At 41.9% G+C, this 19820-nt stretch overlaps 1 protein-coding gene across 1 annotated transcript in view; it reads right to left on the minus strand.

The window, feature by feature from the left end:
- The window catches only part of LOC114878045 (titin homolog), a 48361-nt gene that overhangs the window by 19115 nt on the left and 9426 nt on the right, over positions 1-19820 (minus strand). The window contains exons 13-20 of the mRNA XM_046285972.1: positions 4237-19736; positions 3301-4200; positions 1973-3231; positions 1652-1892; positions 1217-1571; positions 675-923; positions 434-583; positions 29-358 (exon numbers count right to left, since the gene is read on the minus strand). Coding sequence (XP_046141928.1) covers positions 29-358; positions 434-583; positions 675-923; positions 1217-1571; positions 1652-1892; positions 1973-3231; positions 3301-4200; positions 4237-19736 — 18984 coding nt within the window. The remainder of the gene's footprint in view (positions 1-28; positions 359-433; positions 584-674; positions 924-1216; positions 1572-1651; positions 1893-1972; positions 3232-3300; positions 4201-4236; positions 19737-19820) is intronic.

Consider the following 19820-nt stretch of genomic DNA (forward strand, 5'->3'; position numbering starts at 1 on the left):
ATTTCTCAATATAACACGAATTTTTTACTTTTTGGTTTTGGCACTCCAGAAAATCTGAACGACACACTGACATCCTCTCCAGAGGTGACTGTGATGGATTTATCCACGGGTCTCGATACGAACATGGCAGGTTTTCCACTATCACTGCCACTCGGTGATATCACATCCACGATGGCGATACTATCCACATGACCGTAAGCGTTAATTGCTCTGCACATGTACGTGCCCCTCTCGGATTCAGTCACTTCCGGTAGGACTAAAGTATGCACACCCGATTCCGTGAATGTCTTCGCCTTTGGAATCGAGACGGGTTCCTTTTTCTCGCCACAGAACCATCTTACTTCCGGTGCCGGTACTCCTATCAAATCAATCATAGTTTATTAATTAATTCTCATAATTTGATGAATCCATTCATTAAGAAGATGATTGATACCTTTGACTTCGACTTGCAAAGCAACTGTGCCACCAGTTGGAACACTGTAATCGGTCAAGTAATTAGAGAAACGAGGCCTCCTGAAAGCTTCGATGCTGAAGTGGTCGTCGTAAAGTTTCTCGTGTTTGCTCGCAACTCGTCGATCTCGTTCTTTAGAATACAAAATTTTACCAATAAATTGGTGATAATTTTGAGCTAGGTATTTTGAAAGGAATAATTATTGTTAAATTGTATTTGTTACCGTTAAATTGAACCACGTGGGATATTTCCTCGGTTCGCAGGTCGTTCATCGCTCTGCAGGTGTATCGTCCATTGTCCTTCGAATTCGGTGCAGCGATTTCCAATCGATAGATATCATCGTCTAAATAGCATTGTTTATAACGATCACCTTGCAAAATGCAGCCGTCTTTCAACCAGGAGATCAATGGAATAGGATGGCCACGTACTCGACATTCCAGGATCAATTCATTGTCAGAAGGTCGATAAGTGTCTGTGGAATGGTATCAACGTGTTGATACTATAATTATCTAATAATAATTATTTCAAAGCACTCTAGTAATATTATAATAGGGATAAAGTATCACAATATTAATAGTTTTAATATTGTAGGGTACAGTATAGATTAGTATCAATTTGTCATCTTGTTAGAAAAAGGTGTTAAGTTAATTAACACCTGTCGCTACTTCAATTTTCTAAAAACAGGATTTTCTTTTTTTCTATTAATTGCATTGTTAATTACCTACTCTACAAGCGTCTCACTGTTAGAATCACTTTGGAACTTACCTTTAATGGACCTGGTGAAGGTAGGGGGTGACAATGCTGGTTGGAAATCAGGGTAAACTTTTAACGCGGATTCGGTGCTCGCGATTCCATGAATATTTTCGGCAACACATGTATACAGTCCGGAATCTTCGGGGAGCGCTTCATGCAATTCGAAATAAGCCATACCATTATCGAATCGAATTCGATATTTGTTCGAAATCGTTTCGAGCTTCTCGCCATCCTTCGTCCAATAAACTCGTGGTTCCGGGTGACCCAACACGGTGCATGTTAATCTTGTCCTCATACCAACCCCTACGGTTCTATTTGTTAATCTTGTGCAGAACGATGGTTTCTTTCCTTTTTCACGTGGTGTAATCTAATAAAAATATTAATTTTTACAATAATGGTACAATATTAAAAACATTGTTTAATAATTAAATATTATCATATTTTTACCTCGTCTTTAATTGGAGGTAGATAGAGCGATAAGTTCGATCCTCGATCATCAAGATCATTTCGACTTCTCGTTTTCGTTCTGCTATACCTAGACAATATAGGACTGGCAGGTGTGATAGTCGTGTCGCTATCGCCGGTCGAATAGTCATCGTATTTTAATAAACTAATTGATCTAGCTCGAGTAATTCGATCGTCCCTCTTTCTTCTTCTTCGATAATAACCACCCGTATCAAAGTAGTACCTATAATAATAAAGCGAATTACAAATTTTGAAATATTATCATAACAGTGATAGTACAGTGAGTATTAGAAATATTAATACCTATCCATCGAGGTGTCTCTTAATTTATAATCAATAAAATCATCAACTCTTCTTCTAGTTAATGAAGTCAACGAATCTCTCCAACTGTACGATCTCGAAGCACTAGACAATGCAGATTCAAAACCAGAATCGTATTTGTATGATTTATCTCTGTGAAAATCAAGGTCCGAAGAAAACGTTTTACTAGTTCCAAGTCTGAAAGAATCATCTGTCATTTTCTTCAACAATTGATCTGATTCGCTTTGTCTCATTCTAGACCAGCTATCGTCTCTTATCTGTTCCTGTCTTCTTTTTCGAAGTCTGGATGTTTCTTCTTCTTGCCTTTTTCTTAAACGATCGTGTTCTTCTTTCAAAGCTTTCACTGTTTCTTCGTGTCTCGTTTGCCTGTCTTCATCTCTTCTGCGTCTCCTTTCTTCGTCTTCCCTTTTCAAACGTTCCATTTCCTCCCGATTTTGACGATCTTCAGCTCTTCTGCGTTCCAAACGTTCGGTTTCTTTTCTTCTGATCGCTTCTTCATCCTCTCTCCATTGTCTTTCAGCCTCTCTTCTTCTTCTTCTGCGTTCTTCCTCCCTTTTTGTTCTTTCCTCCTCCTCTTTATGAAGTTTCTCTTCTTCTTCCTGTCTTCGGAGATCACGTTCCTTTCTTCTGCGTTCACGAGTCTCGTCTTCTTTTCTTAATCTTTCTTCTTCCGCTTTTCGAATCTTCTCAGTTTCCTGTCTGATTTGTTTTTCTTGTTCTTCACGTCGACGCTTAGCTTCTTCCCGTCTTTGTTCTTCTTTTTCTTGTTCTTTCTTCAGTCTTTCCGCTTCCTCTGCTTTTCTGCGGTTTTCTTCCTCTTTTTTCTGCTTTGCTTTTTCTTCTTTTCGCTTGCGTTCCTCTTCCTCACGCTTAAGTCTTTCCTCTTCTTCTTTCTTGGCACGCTCTTCTCGTTCCTTTTTCCTCTGTTCTTGCTCCTTTTTTCGTTTTTCAGCCTCTTCTTTTTCTTTTCGTTCATCTTCTTCCCGCTGTTGTTTTAGTTCTTCCTTTTTTCTTTTTAATTTTTCTTCTTTCTTTTTCAGTGTGTCTGATTCAGCTTTCTTTGATATTTCAGCTTCTTCTTGTTTCAGCTTCTCTGCTTGTTCTTTCTGCTTTCGTTCCTGCTCCTCTTTCTTTTTCTTGGATTCTTCCTCAAGTTTGCGGTTTTCCTGTTCTTGTTTTAATTTCTCTGCTTCTTCTCGCTTTTTACGTTCTTCTTGTTCCTTCAATTGTTCAGCTTCTTTCTTTTTGCGTTCTTCCTCCTCTTTTTGTTTCTCAGCTTCTTCTTTTCTTTTATGTTCTTCCTCTGTTTCTAATTTTTCAGCTTCTTTCTTTTTATGTTTCTTGTCTTCCTTTTGTTTGACAGCCTCTTCTTTCTTTTTAAGTTCTTCCTCTGCCTTCAATTTTTCAGCTTCTTCTTTCTTCTTGCGTTCCTCTTCCTGCTTAAGTTTTTCAGCCTCTTCTTTCTTTTCACGTTCTCCCTCTGCCTTCAATTTTTCAGCTTCTTCTTTCTTCTTGCGTTCTTCTTCCTGCTTAAGTTTTTCAGCCTCTTCTTTCTTTTCACGTTGTTCCTCTGCCTTCAATTTTTTAACTTCTTCTTTCTTCTTGCGTTCCTCTTCCTGTTTTAATTTTTCAGCCTCTTCTTTCTTTTTGAGTTCTTCTTCCGCTTTCAATTTTTCATCTTCTTCTTTCTTCTTGCGTTCTTCTTCTTGCTTAAGTTTTTCAGCCTCTTCTTTCTTTTTACGTTCTTCCTCTGCCTTCAATTTTTCAGTTTCTTCTTTCTTCCTGCGTTCATCTTCCTGTTTAAGTTTTTCATTTTCAGCCTCTTCTTTCTTTTTACGTTCTTCCTCTGCCTTCAATTTTTCAGCTTCTTCTTTCTTCTTGCGTTCCTCTTCCTGCTTCAATTTTTCAGCTTCTTGTTTCTTCTTAAGTTCTTCCTCCTGTTTTAATTTTTCAGCTTCTTCTTTCTTCTTGCGTCCCTCTTCCTGCTTCAATTTTTCAGCTTCTTGTTTCTTCTTAAGTTCTTCCTCCTGTTTTAATTTTTCAGCCTCTTCCCTTTTTTTACGCTCTTGCTCTTCAAGTTTTAGCCTTTCTTCCTCCTCTTTTTTCTTGCGTTCCTCTTCTTGCTGCTTTAATTTGTCCTGCTCCTCTTTCTTTTTGCGCTCTTCCTCCTCGCGTTTCAATTTTTCTTCTTTTTGTTTTAATTTTTCAGCCTTTTCTTTATTCTTACGTTCTTCTTCTTCTCGCTTCAGCTTTTCTTCTTCCTCTTTTTTCTTTTGTTCCATTTCTTGTTGTTTCAATTTTTCTTTTTCCATTTTCTTACGTTCCTCCTCCTCTTGTTTTAATCTTTCTTGTTCTTCCTTCTTTTTACGTGCTTCCTCCTCTTGTTTTAATCTTTCCTCTTCTTGTTTTAATTTTTCCTCTTTCTCTTTCCACTGGCGTTCCTCTTCCTCTTTTTTCTTACGTTCCTCTTCTGCTTGTTTCAATTTATCTTCTTCTTCCTTTTTCTTGTGCTCTTGTTCTAATTGTAATTTCTCCCCTTCTTCCTTCTTTTTGCGTTCCTCTTCCAGTTTCAGTCTCTCTTCTTCTTTTCTTTTACGTGCCTCTTCCTCTTGTCTAAGTTTTTCTTCGTCTTCTTTTTTCTTACGTTCTTCTTCTTCTTGTCTTAATTTCTCCTCTTTTTCTTTTATTTTACGTGTCTCTTCCTCTTGCTTTATTTTCTCTTCCTCTTCTTTTTTCTTACGTGCCTCCTCTTCCTGTCTTAGTTTCTCTTCCTCTTCTTTTTTCTTACGTGCCTCCTCTTCCTGTCTTAGTTTCTCTTCCTCTTCTTTTTTCTTACGTGCCTCCTCTTCCTGTCTTAGTTTCTCTTCCTCTTCTGTTTTCTTACGTTCATCTTTCTCTCTTTTTATACGCTCCTCTTCAGCTTGTTTTAATTTCTCAGCTTCTTCTTTCTTTTTGCACTCCTCCTCTTGCTTCAGTCTCTCAGCTTCTTCTTTCTTCCGGTGCTCTTCTGCTTCTTGCTTCAATTTCTCAGCCTCTTCTTTCTTTTTGCGCTCTTCCTCTTCTTGTTTCAATCTCTCAGCCTCCTCTTTCTTTTTGCGCTCTTCCTCTTCTTGTTTCAATTTCTCAGCCTCCTCTTTCTTTTTGCGCTCTTCCTCCTCTTGTTTCAATCTCTCAGCTTCCTCTTTCTTCTTACGCTCTTCCTCCTCTTGTTTCAATTTCTCAGCCTCCTCTTTCTTTTTGCGCTCTTCCTCCTCTTGTTTCAATCTCTCAGCTTCTTCTTTCTTCTTGTGCTCTTCTTCCTCTTGTTTTAATTTCTCAGCCTCCTCCTCTTCCTTTTTCTTCGCCTCTTTTTTCTTCTTCTCTTCTTCGGTCACCCACACAATATCTAGCCCTAACAATTTCTCACGAAGGATATTTATCGTGTTCATCAAATTCGAAATAGGTGTTTCAAGCTCAACCAACCCTTCGGCAGCTGAATTTTCCTTCCAGGCTGTTTCAACCTTTTCAGTGCAGGTCTCCAATTCATGCAAACATGGCGTTAGTGGTCTCAACATACCAACGATATCCACTGTTTCAAAATGGAATGGTCCCGTCATGGGCTTGTCAGCTGATTGTTGACGGATAATCCCAATTGCATTTCGAAGTTTTCGAAGAGAATCCACAGTCGATCCTTCAACCTCTTCCTTCTCCAATATTTTTTCAATTCCTCGTTTAAGTCCTTCGAAAGGTTTGGCCAGGGATTTCAAGGCCTCGTTCTCAATCTGAACTTCGATACCCAACAATCCTTTGAAGCTCTCTATCTTATTATCTATAGACTCAATAGAATCATTTATTTCTTTAATCGAGTTCTTCAATCTTGTCGAAACCCTAGTAGCTTCTTCCAACGAAACAATTTTCTTCGTCTTCTCTTTCCCTGCCTTTTCACGTCGAATATTTGAAACACTTTCCAAAGCTGATTGCAATTCCTTCAAAGGCTGTTCCAGATTCTCAAGGTACACCGTTGGAGACTCTTCTACAGTCATGATAGATTCCTTCAGCTGCATCAAGGACTCAGTTAAAATACCAATCACCATTCTATCATCCTTAGCACTCGACGACACGTCTTCAACTTTCTCAGCAGTTTGTTCTTCGATAAATGATATACTCTTCTCAAGGTTGGATAAGGAATCCACTATGGCATCGATACTGGCTTCTTCTTCAGCAACGGTCAAGTCTGTTCTATCCTTCAACAGCATGAAGCTCTCGTGGACCTCGGACAACGGCTGTACCAGATTCTTCATGATTGTACACTCTTTGATTTCTTCAGCAACAGTATCTTCCATACCGATGATGGTCGATCTTATGACTTCCACAGGTTCTACCAGTTTCTCAACTACCGACCAGTCCAGTGTGACCATCCTCGACTGTTCCTCAGGCTCTACGACGCAACATTCCCGAATCTCGGCGATGGATTTTTCTATTTCCTGAAGAGGAACCGCCAAGCACTCGTTGATCCAATTGGATTCTTCAGGCAACGGTTCCACGTCAGGCGAGAGCACTCGTTCTTCAAGGACACAAACGCTTCTCTGCAACGTCATCAGAGGCTCCGCTAAAGCTGTCAGCAAGGAAACTTCATCAATCGTGCGGTCTTCAGCTGATTCAACGAGCATCTGATCTTCGATCAACGCAATAGAGTGACAGAGTTCTTCAAGGGATTCTATCAGAGGATTCAGGTTGGTTTCCGGTTTTTCTTCAAAGGATTTCTCTCCAGCTGATTCGACGGCAGTTTGTTCCAGAATCACAGAGACGGCTGCGTTTTTTAGCTCTAATAAAGGCTGTGCCACTGTCTTCAGCAACGAGAGATCCTCTCTTTCAGACATAGAGAATGCCACTTCGTTCGCGTCCATCGACTTTCGTTCTTCAACTACCACAGCCAGACATTCCCGCAGTTCGCTCAGAGGCTTAGCCAACCCCTTCAGAACCTGAGCTTCTTCTTCAGATATAGACAAGGCTATTTCCGATGGAGATTCTATGGTACCTTGGTCCACGATCATAGGCTCCAAAGCTTGAACAGGTGAGTCTTCAACAATATCCGCCCATGTCTTCAAGGAAGAAGCGTCCTCTGATATGGTGTCTGCTGCAGGTTCGAGGATGATTTGTTGGTGGTCGATGGTCGCCACTCTTTCCACTAGGTCGTGAAGAGACTTGGCGAAAGTCTCAAAGGCGGCGACACTTTCACCTTTAGATAATTCGTTTGCCATTTCTGGGACTGTTTCAGTTATCTGTTGGATGGCAGCAACAGAGGTCTTCAAGTCCGTCACAGTCTGCGCCATCATCTTCAGAGAGGCTTCTTCAGCTTCTGATAAACTCTGCGCGCCTTCTTCAAGAACCATGTGCTCTTGAACGATAGCGATTGACTTTTGGAACTCCTCGAGGATGGGCTTCAGAGTTGTCTTCTCGAAGGACGCTTTATCAGCTTCAAAACTCTCTGCAGCATGTTCCATCACGTGTTCTCCCTGAATGGCGGCCATGAAGGATTGCTCCAATTGTTGAAGAGGAGCTATCAATTCGCTTAACACCGTCGTTGGTTTCTTCATCTCCGATGTGTCCAGAATTCCTGTTTCTTGTAATTTCAGTTCCTCGATCGTACAGATGGATTCTTGCAATATTTTAACAGGAACGAGGATGGTTTCCGTGCTAGAAGCTTCCTTCTTCGTCATTTCTTCAAGGTGTACCTTTCCAATGATACTGGACATCACAGCAGGCCTTGAAATGATAGCTGCACAGCTCTTTTTGAACTCTTCAACAGCTTTCGCGAAAGCCTGCAAAGCGGACACGTTCTCCACATCCAGGATTTGCTGTCCAGGTTCTTCAATGGCTGCCAGTTGCTGAACTATTGCCGAAGAGGTTCTCAAATTACTCAACGAACGTTCCAGAGTTTTTATCACAGCTACATCCTCGGTGCTTCCTGTACGAGTCAAGGTTTCTTTGGCAAGGACCAATTGTTCTTGAATCTCTGCCACGTTTTTGTTCAACTCCTTCAGGGTAGACTGAATAGGCAGCTTCTGTAGAACTGGAATTGCTGGACGAATTTCTTCAGCAGCTTCCTGTTTCATTTCTTCCTGCACAGCTGACAAAAATGATTCTTCTAATTTTTTTAATGGTTGAACCATGCTCAGGAATATCACTGCTTCTTCTTTTTCCTTCTCCTTTGACAGTTCAGTTTCTTTATCAATTTTTACGATGGTGGTATGTAGTTCAGCGATGGGTGTCACCACAGTCTTCACGAAGTCTTCAGATACTTTCAAGGCTGAGGGTTCTTCAATGCGTAAAGCAGCTTTCTTCAGTTCTTGTTGTTTGGCTACAGCCAGAAGATTCTCTCCAGCCTCCTCCATGGATTTTGCAAAAGCTTCTAATTTCTCTTCAGCTTTGATCTCTTGGGCTTGATCTTGATGAGATACCAGTTCTTGAACAGCCGCCATGGATAACTTCATTTCTTCAAGAGACTTCTCAGCCATCTTCATCAGATCAGATTCTTCAACGGAAGCTGCAGTTTCACTCGTTCCTTGTTGAACAACAGCGATTGATTTCTGTAATTCTTCGAGAACAGGCTGGAGATTCAATTTTTCCACTGCTATTTCCGTTTTCTTCAACTCCTGCGTGGTTTCTTCAGTCACAATTTTACCTTCTTCCACGGCTGTCATTAAAGCTTTTTCTAATACATTTAGAGGCTCAATCAGAACGTTCAATTTTAATCCAGCTTCTTCTTCTTCTTTCGTTATTTTCAGTTCTTTAGCTTCCTGTAGTTTCTCTTCTTCAATTTGAGACAGAGATTCCCGCAAAACGTGTATCGTATCAGTGATTTTCTGAAGAACCTGTGCGTCTACTAATTTTCCTTGTTGTTTCTCAGGTTTTTCAATTTTCTCTACTTTTTGCTGATTAATTACTGCTAGACACCTTTCTTCCAACTGTTCCATTGATTTCGCGAAGGATTCCAAAGCAGAAGTCTTAGAAGACTTCATTTCTTCAGCTTCTTCAGAGGAAATCGCGACCACCTGCTGAACAGCTGTAGCTGAAGTATACAATTCTTCGATTGCTTCAGTTATATTCTTCACATCTTCTAGTTTGAAACTCGATTCAGGTTCCATAGCAAGCTGTTTTTGAACAATAACGATGTTCTGTTTTAACTCTTCAAGAATTGGTTTCAGAACCATTTTTTCTAGAGACTCTTTTTTTATTTCTTCTGTAGTTTCGAGCTTCTGACCAGTTTCCTGCTGAACAGCGGTGATCAGACATCTTTCTAATTCTTCGAGAGGGTGTACAAGAGGACTCAGTACTTGTAACTTCATCTCTTCAGTTCCTAGAGTTCCTACTTCTTCCAGATTTTCTTCTTGGATCTTCAGGATAGTCTCGCGTAACGCGTGAACAGGAGCAACGATGGTTTCCATTGCTCTAGCATCGATTCCTTCAATTTCCTTCGCTGTTTCTTTCACTTCTGCTTGTTCTTGACTGACCAGGCACTTCTCTTCAAGTTCATGGACAGATTTGGCAAACTGTTGAACGGCTGACATTTTATCTATGTCTGAAACTTTCTCTTCTTCGTTGGATACAGTGGCAACTATGCTTTGAATGACAGTCAACGAAGAACTCAATTCTTCCAACGACTTTTCTGCAGCTTGTACCAGGACAGCCTTCTCTTCAGGGCTTGCTGTCGCTGTCTGTAACTTCACTTGCTCCTGAACTGTAGCTACACACTTCTGAAGCTCCTCAACAACAGGAGAAATATCCAGTTTCTCTGCGGATGGAACACTATCCTTCATTTCTTCAGTTTCTTCAAGTTGTGTCAATACTGCCTGTTCAACTGTTGATAATAATGAAGTTTCCAGTTTTTGTAGCGGTTCAACAAGAATCTTCAAGGATTTTTCTAATTCTTTAGTTTCCAAAGTGTCAAGCTTTTCAGCTTCCTGAAGATTTTCTTCTTCAATCTTGTCGATGGCCTCTCTCAAAGCTTTCAGAGGACTGATGGCTTCTTCAAGTATGGCTACCTGCGATTTTTCTAACGTTTTTGGAACTGCTTTTTGAGAAATCATTGCCACACAATGCTGACTGATCTCTTCAACAGATTTAGCAAAGGATTTTAGAATCGAGCTCTTTTCTGATTCAGATAGATCTCCAGTTTGCTCGGTTTGGCATACTATCTCTTCAACAGCTGCTACGGAAGCCTTCAATTTTTCTAATGGCTCTTCTATAGCTTTGGCTACCGAAGTTTCCAATTTATCAGCTGATTTTTCTACTCCCGTTTCAAAGGATACCTGTTCCTGAATCGTCGCAATCGACTTCTGTAGTTCTTGAAGAACAGGTTCCACGTTCAGTTTCATAGAAGCCTGGAGATCTTTCATTTCCTTTGCAGATTCTTCCCCAGCGATGCTAGTCTGCTCGACAGCCACGGATAAGCATTTTTCAAGTTGTTCCAAAGGTTGGACCAAAGTATGCAACACGTTAGCTGCTTCTTTGGTCTCAGATACCAGCAGAGCTTCAGCTTCTTGGGTTTCTTCATCGATCTTAGACACAGTTTCCCGTAATACTTGAATGGGACCTGATATGGCTTCGAGAACTTGTTGTTCAAACTCTAATTTAGCTACCTGAGGCTGCTGCAGAAGAGTAGTCTCCATCTTCTGCTGGCTAGAAGCTATGGAACAGACCTGTCCAATCTCTTCAAGGCACCTGGCAAACGCCTTTAGGGCTGTTGTCCTTTCCTCACTGGTCATTTCTTTGGTTTCTTCCGTCTCGAGATTCTGTATAGCCGCCATGGTGGATTTCAAGTTCTTCAATGGACTTTCAATCAGCTCAGCTACGGATGATTCAACTGTAACCCTCGAAGTATCAACTTCCTTTGCTTGAAGAGCCATCTGCTGTTCAACTACCGCAATGGACTTCTGCAGGTCTTCCAAAACTGGGGTCAGTTTCAGTTTCTCTACAGACGAACCAGTTTCTTTCATCTCTTCAACGGTTTCCGTTTTTATCGAACTGTCCTGATGAACAGCTGTGCATAATAATTGCTCCAGTTGTTCCAGAGGATGCACCAGAGGCTTCAGAGCCTCGATCACGTTTTTCTCTGTTTGATCCATATGTTGGATCTCTTCAGCTCTCTGCGTTTCGATCTCAGATGTACTTTCGCGTAGTACTTGAATAGGTTGCACCATCATCTCCAGTACTTCTTCAAGTTGTTCCTTCTGGAGTCCTTCAGCAGTGTCCACTTTAGTTTTAGGTCTGCTGACGATTGCCAGACACTTTTCGCCCAAATCTGTCACCGATTTCACGAAGGTTTCCACAGCCATCGTTCTCTGCTGGGTGGTTAACTCTTCAGCGCTTTCGGTATCAGTGGCTACGACTTTCTGTACGGTAGCCAGTGAGAATTTCAAGTTTTCCAATGATTGTTCAACTTCTTTTATGAATAACACTCCACTTTCTGTTCTCGATGCTTCTTTAACAGATTCCAAGGTTACTTCTTCTTGAATCCTAGCAATGGATCTCTTCAGCTCCTCTAATACCGTTCCAACAGGTACAGACTGAGAGGACTGGACGATTTGCTTTGTTTCTTTAACATTTTCTTCAGTTTGTACAATTTGCTGTACCGAAGAGATGTTCAACGATCTCTCCAGCTCTTCCAGAGGATGAAGAATAGTGTTCAATATACTAGTAGTTTGTTTGGCAGGTAGATCCAAGGTTTCAGTCTCCTCAAGTTCCTGCTTCTCTATTTTTGCAACTAACTCTCGTAGATTTTTTACTGGGCTCACTATCTTCTCTACCAGGTTTGCTTCCAGCATCATTTCTTCTTCAAGTTTCTGTTGTTCAAGCGATTCGGCTGGTTCCACCGTAGGAGAAACGGATCCAAAAGGAGAGGCATCAGGTTTCATGTGCTCTTGGGACACCATGATGGCTTCGATCAGCTCTTCGAGTGGTTTCGCGGTGGTTTCTTCAATGTCTTGGCTTTCTTCTTTCTTCATCGCAGCCAGCACTCGAATCTCTTCAACTATCTTCACTCTTTTCAATTCTGCTGTGTTACGTATCGCTTCCATCAGCTGAGCAATCGTTTCTGTCACGTTTCGAACGTTTATCGACAGCGATACGTACGCTGAAGACTGCACTGCTGTTTCCTGAAGAGAAGAAAATTCACGATGAAGAACATCTAGAGGTTCTAGGAGTAATTGCAAAGACACCATCACGTTTTCTTTCAATGCCGGTGTTAATTCTTTTTCAGTTATACGCAGAATTTTTTCTGTGGATCGATCCAGGGTTCTTAAGGAGTTTAATAGGTGCAGGAGGTGTTCTTCAAGTTCTGGAATCGAGGAAGGCGATGCTGAATTTTGAATCGATGAAACGGTGGCTCTTAAGTCGTAGAGGATTTGAATCAATGCGGTTAGTTCTCGAATCTTTCGTTTTTCTTCTTCGGATTTTGATGAAAGGGGCTCTTCTAATGCTGACGACACGAGGTTTGTTAATTCTTTGAGTGGTTGTTGCACGGTGATAATGGAATTAGTTGTTCTTTGTATTTCTACCGTTTTACCTTCTTCCTTCGTTGATTCTTCGGCTTTGGAAGATGAAGTTTGTGTGACTTCTTCCTTCTTAATTAATTCTTCTACTTTGGAAGGCAAAGCTTGTGTTTCTTCCTTTTTTATGGCTTCTTCTGATTTTTGCGTTGATTGAGATGACGTTGCTTCTTCAGATTTTTCTAGCATTTTTTCATTTTTTTCTGCTTCTCCTACTTTTTCTTCTATCTTTGTTAATTTTTCTGGTTTTTCACTCGTTCCTACTGTTGCTTCTTGATTGCTCGATTCTTCAAGTTTTTCTGTGCCTTTAATTTTTTCTTCTTTTTTTTCTGCTTCTACAACTTCTTTAGTTAATTCTGCTTTATGTTTTTCTGTTTTACTAGTTTCTCCTATTTCCTCTTTCTTTTCAATTAATGTTTCTACTGTTTCTTCTTTCTGCAATAGCTTTTCTGATTTTTCAGTTGAACTTACTTCACTTTTTTCTGGTTTAATTGCTTCTTCTGCTTTTCCTATTAGGACTTCTGTTTTCTCTTCTTTTATTAGTGCTTTTTCAGTTCCTTCAGGTGATACCTCTATCTTTTCTTCTGCTTTTGCTAATTTTTCACCTTCTTCTGATAATGCTTGAACGCTTTCCTCTTTTACTGCAAGCTCCTCTGTTTTTTCAGATAGTATTTTTATAGTATCTTCTTCCTTTTCTTCTACTTTCTCATCTTCTTTTACAGACACTTCTTGCTTTTCAAATGACATTTTTACTTCTTCTTCTAATTTCTTTGTTTTCTCATCAGCTTCTTTGGTTACCAATTCTTCCACCTTCGTAGCTGTGGCTTCACCTTTTTCTGTTTCTTTCACTTGCTCCTCTACTTTCTCCTCCAATTTTTCTACTTTTTCATCTGTTTTCTTCTGTGTCAGTTCATCAACCTTCTCAGATAATATTTCCACTTTTTGCTCTTCTTCTATTTGTTTTTTCTTTTCTTCTAATTTTTCTACTTTGCTCTCTGTTTCTTTTGTTGATAATTCCACCATCTCTTCAGTTGAAACTTTCACTTTTTTTTCTTCTTTCTTTATTTGCTTTTCCATAGTTTCATTCTGTTTCTCTAATTGCTGTGCCTTTTCATCTGTTTCTTTTTTTGTTAATTCCATCTTTTCAGTTTCCACTTCTTTCACCTGAGCTTCCATTTTTTCTTCCTTTACCTCTGATTTTTCTGCCACTTCAGATATTTTTATTACCTGATCTGCCTCTTTCTTCGTTAATTCGTCCACCTTCTCCACTGAAATTTCCACTTCTTTCGTTTTCTCTTCCTGCTCTCCTAATTGTTCCACCTTTTCAGATATTTTTGCTTCCTCATCTGTTTGTTTCTTTGCCAATTCCTCCACTTTCTCAGTTACTATTTCCACTTCTTTCACTTCCTCTAATTTTTCTTTCTTATCCTCTATCTTCTCAGAAGAAATTTCTATTTTCTCAACTGACTCTACCATTTCTTCTTTCTTTCTATCCATCATCTCTACACTTTTATCTTTCGTATCGTCTTCTTTTTTCGCACTTTCATCTTCCATCGTAATAGCCTTCATTTTATCACCAGTCTCTTCAGACTTTACCTCTTCTGTTCTCTGTTGATCTCTATCCGTAGACAATTTCTCAATCGTCAGCACACTTTCAATCTCTTCCTTCGAAATTTCAATGACCTCATCAACGATAGTTTCGATCTGTGTGATGGTAATCGGCATATCCATCGGCATATCCATAGAAACACTTCGACCTTCAACTTCCTGCACCTTGCCAGCACCCTCTTTCTCAATGACCACCTTTTCGATTGCCTTTATAGAATCCTTCACGCTCTGAAGAACATCCACCACAGCAGACAAGGTCTCTACCAAAGACGATCCTTCGGATGCACCGTTGCGAATCAATTGCACTCGATGCATGGACAAAGAAGAAGCCAAATCCGACGTAGAATTCGCCAGAGCCTGAAGAAGCCTGACCGACTCAATCGACACTGACGCTATCGCTTTCTGATCAATTTGTTCCTTCAGCACGTTCAAAGCTGACTGAAGCTGATTGGTGGGATATAAGAACCCTTCGACAACAGCTTCTTCGTCAACAGGCTGTTCACTAGTCTGAATGAAATGCGTCTGCGACAGAGTTATCTGCTTCTGAAGAGCTTCCAGGGACTTGGAAATCACTTGCCGAACGGATTCATCAGCATTCTCTTCCACGGTTGATATGGTGCTTTTCAGTTGATCGAAAGAGCACGCTAAATTATACTGAAGACTGAAATCAACGCTGCTGAGTCTTCTGGAGTAATCAGTTTTACCAATCTGTTTCTGAACAGAGGCAGTGGCGTTCTTCAAGGAAATCAGTGGTCTCTCGAACAGCGATGCTCCTTCCAGATTCGGAATTCTCTCTAAGATAGTGGTAGTTTGACGCTGAAGATCTTCGACAGCCTTTAGAATCACGTTTCGCCTTTCATCTAGCAAAGCTGCTTCAGGAACCAGACTTTTGCGACTGCTCTGCACCACCGATAAGCAACTCAAGAATTCTACCAGTGGTTCGACGAGGTTTCGAATTTCAATGACGATCTCCCTTCGTTGATCGAGGAACTGGAGTTCCCTGGAGGTGACACTGATGGCTTCCAATAAATATTCCAAAGGATTCACCAGGATCTTTGCCACGTCCCTCTCGAGAGTGCCTTCTGTTTCATTTTCTAAGATCTTCATTCGTTCCTCGATATTCTTCAGAGGCTTTAAGATCCCTCGAAGAGATTCCAGTAGCTCTTGTCTCGAATAAATATCTTTCACCACCACTGGAATACTCTGTTTGATGTCATTGAGGAGATGAAGAACTGGCTGGCAATTTTCTATCAATTTGGAATCGTGATTCAGCTTCTCTATCGAACGATTGATTATTTCTTCTTCGATGGCGTTCAAAGGTTGAATCAGATGATTCAGAATAAGAAGTTCTCTGGCCCCATGTTGATGAGATTCACGAAGAACTTCCTGTAGATTATTCAGAGGCTGCTGAAGGCTCTTCAGCATGGAAATCGTTTCTTCCACAGTTTCTTCGTAAGAATGAACCGATTTAGCGTAATCTCCAGTCTTTGCTCCTACGATGAAAATGGTCTTCCTCAGTTCTTCCAAAGAATTTGCCAAATAGGATATCGGCAGGGTGGTGGTACCAGTTGTAGGCTGTTCAAAGTCTTCAAGGATACCCATGACATCCATCTGAACGTTTTCTAGAGTTTTGGACAGAGAAAGTACCAACTGAATCGCTTCTTCTTCTCCTTTCTTCGTTGCTTCGTCAACAGCCACCTTCTGCTTTGGTACCTCTTCGATCATCGTAATTACCTGATCACTTTTCTGAGAGCTGATTTCTTCGATAGTAGTCTGTTCGATGACAGATTCTGAGAACTGTGCTTCGGGAAGTACAGTGCTGCTTTCCAGGGTACCCTCAGCAGTGGTTTCCTGAGAAGTATGCACTTGGACTTCTTGAGGAAGTTCCTGAGGAACAATCTCTTCCTGAATGGTTTCCTGAGACGTGGTGGCACCTGTCTCTTCACGAGTCATCGACTTCACCACCTCCATCAACTCCTTCTTATAAAGAGCCTCCTTGATGGAAATGGGTATCTGATTCTCAATCTCTTCAACAATGTCCACGATCGGACGAAGAGCTTCTTCTTCGGCGTGATCTCTGAGAACGTCCATAATGGTCTGAAGGAGATACTTCATGGGTCGACCTAGACCTTCCAAGGTGTTTAAGTCTGCAGGCTCATGGTACATCGATATGGCGTTTCGAAGCCTCATCAATGGTTCCTGAAGATCAATTAAAGCTTCTATTAAACTTTCATCAGTGGGTGGTTCAGAATAAGATGTTTCTATGGCGATCTTGGTTACGTCTCTCTTCAATTCGCTCACAGTCGAGCTTAAACCGGATTCTTCATCTTCCTTGATGCTTTCTTCAGAGGTGGTGGACAGCCAGTGCTTCATAGGATCCAAGGATCGGCTGATTTTATCAGCCAGCTCAAAGGTAGGTGTCTTTTGCTTTTTCTTTTTTGGAATCAATTTCTCAGCCTCTTTCTGAGCCATCTTCTTCGAGACTTCTTTAGCGATCAGAGGCGTGTCTTTCTCTATTTCTTCCAGGAGCTCCAGAACTGGAAGAACCGCGTCCGACTTGGCATCGCTGTCCACGATGCTCTGAACGATATTCTTCAGCTTCTCAATCGGACTTATCAGGTCTTTCAATATCTGCTCCTCTTCTACATCGTGTTCCTGAGTCAACAGTGATCTCTGCAGGTTTAGCAAGGTTTCCTTTAATCGATAAACTTGTTCTACGATCTCTTCATCAAATGGATTTTTCAGGTTCGCGATGGCCACAGCTGAGGAACCAAGATTCTGTCTCAGTTCTTCGATACAGTTGGCAAAACTCGATACACGACCAGGATAGTTCTTCTCCTGCCTCTCCAAAACTGAAGACAAAGCAAAATGAACGTTGCTGAGGTTCTCATCGATATTCATACCCTCCAGGTAATGCCTCTTCGCCTCTTCAGCATCGATCAATCGCGTCACGGTTTTCGGCAGCTGCTTTTCAATTTCTTCCAACATTTTCGAGACTTCGCTTACAGCTTTGATGCTTTCCTGAGAATCGCAATGGCGCAGCACCGTAGATACCACAACCTTCAGTTTCTCCAGAGGCACGGACGCTTTTCGTATCACCGGCAGTTCCTGGAAGCTTCTGTCTTCAGAGGTAAGAGCAAGTTGTAGATCCAGTAGAGGCTCTTTTAAATCGATCAGACTGTTCAGGGTTTCGTCTTCTCTCAGGGTCATCGCTGTGTGAGCAGTGTCAGACACGCACTGCCTCAGCTCTATCAGACAAGCAGCTATTTCTGAAGAAGCCAATATTTTCTGAGGACTAGTTGCTCCATTTTTAACGGAATCAACATCTTCTATAGTCTGAAGAGCTGCGCTGAGAGCAGATTGGACGTCGATCAGAGGATCCAAGATCCTATCCGTCAGAGTTTGAGGCTCGTCTTGAACAGATCTCGAAGAAACCGTCTCTTCGTATTCGTTCGCTGTTCCACTGACAGTCTTCTCGATACTCTGCAACATCTCCATTACAGGTTTCAAGGAACTTTCCTCCAGACTCGTTATAGTTAATTTCAGCTGAAAGATGGCTGGTTCGAGGAGCTTGAAGACCATCTCAGAGTTCTCCACTATCGCCATCGAGTTCAGAGCACACTGCAGAGAATAGAGAGGACCCTCCAGGTTCATCAGGGTCTCGATGCCGCTGTCCCTCTTCTGGGGTGTCCTTAGTCTTCGGAACATCTCATCCACTCGATCGAACACCGTGGAGAGTCGTGGATCAAGAGTACCAGCGATGTTCTCGTAAGACTTCAACGCCTCGTGAAGAGTCAGCCTCACTTCCTTCAAGATGTCCTGTTTCGCTTGGTCGGCTGGTGTCTTCTGTTCTTCGGTAGTACTCTTTTCTTTCACCTTCTGGATCTCCTGTATACTTTGACCCACAGATTCCTGAAGAGACTCGATCAGTTTGGTTCTGTGCTCCGACAAGATGCCTTTGGTTTCGTAGATCTCCAAGGCTGACTTCAGGGTGTCCAGTTTGGCCTTCAACTCGCGTGTCGGAGTCAGAAGCTCGTCTATGACCTTGGAGACTTCTACGTTCGATGAGAAACCACCCAGAGCTCGGGCGACGTCTTCCACAGACTTGGACAATGACTCAACCACCACTGTGTCCACAGTTTCTATGGTTCCCTTGGATGGGTCTACGGAGACGTCGTTCAAGAAGAAGTCCAAGGTGCTGAGGATATCCTCCAAACTGGAAACTAGTCTCGTAGCCCTCTTATCCACTGTCGGGACCTTCCTGATGTTCTCGTCGAGCTTGGACACAGCCGAGGTCATCCTGATCAGTGCTATAGGTTTTTCACCTTTGGCTCTACCAGTCAGTTCGTGTTCAATCTTGGTGATTCCCATGAGAATCTCATCCACAGGGTCTGTCAGACTCTCTAGTATGGCTATCACGTCTGTCTTGCGATTCTTCACGTTCTCTTGACGACCTATTAATTCCATTCCTCGAAGAAGCTCCTCGGTTGGACCTCCAATCGCTTCCAGCAAAGAGATTCGAACATTTTGGGTCAACGACCTGTCTCCAGCACTCTTCAAAGCCTTAGCTTCTACGGAGGACACTTCTTCGCATAAATTTTGAATAGGTTTAATTATATTCTCCGTGACGATAACCTTGCAATCTTCTTCGCTCTCGGAGTTCAATTTAGCGTCCAGTTGGTCTATGTTCACCAAGGTGTCTCGTACCACTAGAACAGGATCCTTCATCTTCCTCATGTTATCCAGCAGTCTTTCTTTGTTACTTTTCGACAGAGACTTGTCAGAATCGCTGGATGGTTTCCTCTCGCTGGATTTATCTGGAACGTCTTCAACGTACGGTTCTTCAGTTTTGTTGATAGACTCTATACGCTGATGCAGGTCGGATTTGCTCGCGGATCTACTTCTTCGTCTTTTCCCATCTATCTCACTGCCAATGGAAGATTCTTCAGAGCTACCTTTCTCCTTCTTGTGCTTTTTCTTCCTGTGTTTCTTCTTCTTCGGGACACCAGTGACAGAGTCGAAAGAGGAATCGCCACCTATTCCATCGTCGATGCTGGAACCGGCTGTTTTATCCGCGCTCAGACTGCGTTTTCGGTCGCGGCCACCTTCGTACAGTTTCTGAACTTGATTCTCAGAGATGGATAACCTTGCAGAAGACAAGGCATCGGCAAACGTGTCGCTGTCGTCCTGTTTCAACGAGGACACCGGAGACATCGGAGAAACGGGAGAGAAGGGTTCGTCCTTCTGAGCGCTGTGAAAACTTTCCGACTCCATTTTTTGACTCTTCTCGCTTTTCTCGCTTTTCGACGAAGAAGTGGACTTCTTTCTCGGCGGCCTCGAAGGTGGCTTGTCGTCATCCTCTAAACTATACATGGCCGATCTCTTCAAGGAACCACGGGAATCGCGTTCGGGAGAGGAAAATACACGAGTCACGTCGTCCAGGATGGAAGCGTCCTCGAAGTCAGCCTCGGTTCGAAGGTCGTCGCCATCTTCAGCGCTGACGAAGTAATCCGGGGAGACGTCGATCACCACAGCCTCCATCAATAAGTTTCCAGAATTTGACGACTCCTTAACGAATCTCATTGGTGGCAGCTCGATCACGTTGTGTTCTATAAAAAATATCGAAAGAGATCTTTGAAGACCGAATTCTGCTTTATTCTTGAAGATTCAACGGATTCTTACGTCGACGCTCG

This window comes from Osmia bicornis, chromosome 5 (genome assembly GCF_907164935.1).
Source record: "Osmia bicornis bicornis chromosome 5, iOsmBic2.1, whole genome shotgun sequence".
NCBI classification, from domain to species: domain Eukaryota; kingdom Metazoa; phylum Arthropoda; class Insecta; order Hymenoptera; family Megachilidae; genus Osmia; species Osmia bicornis.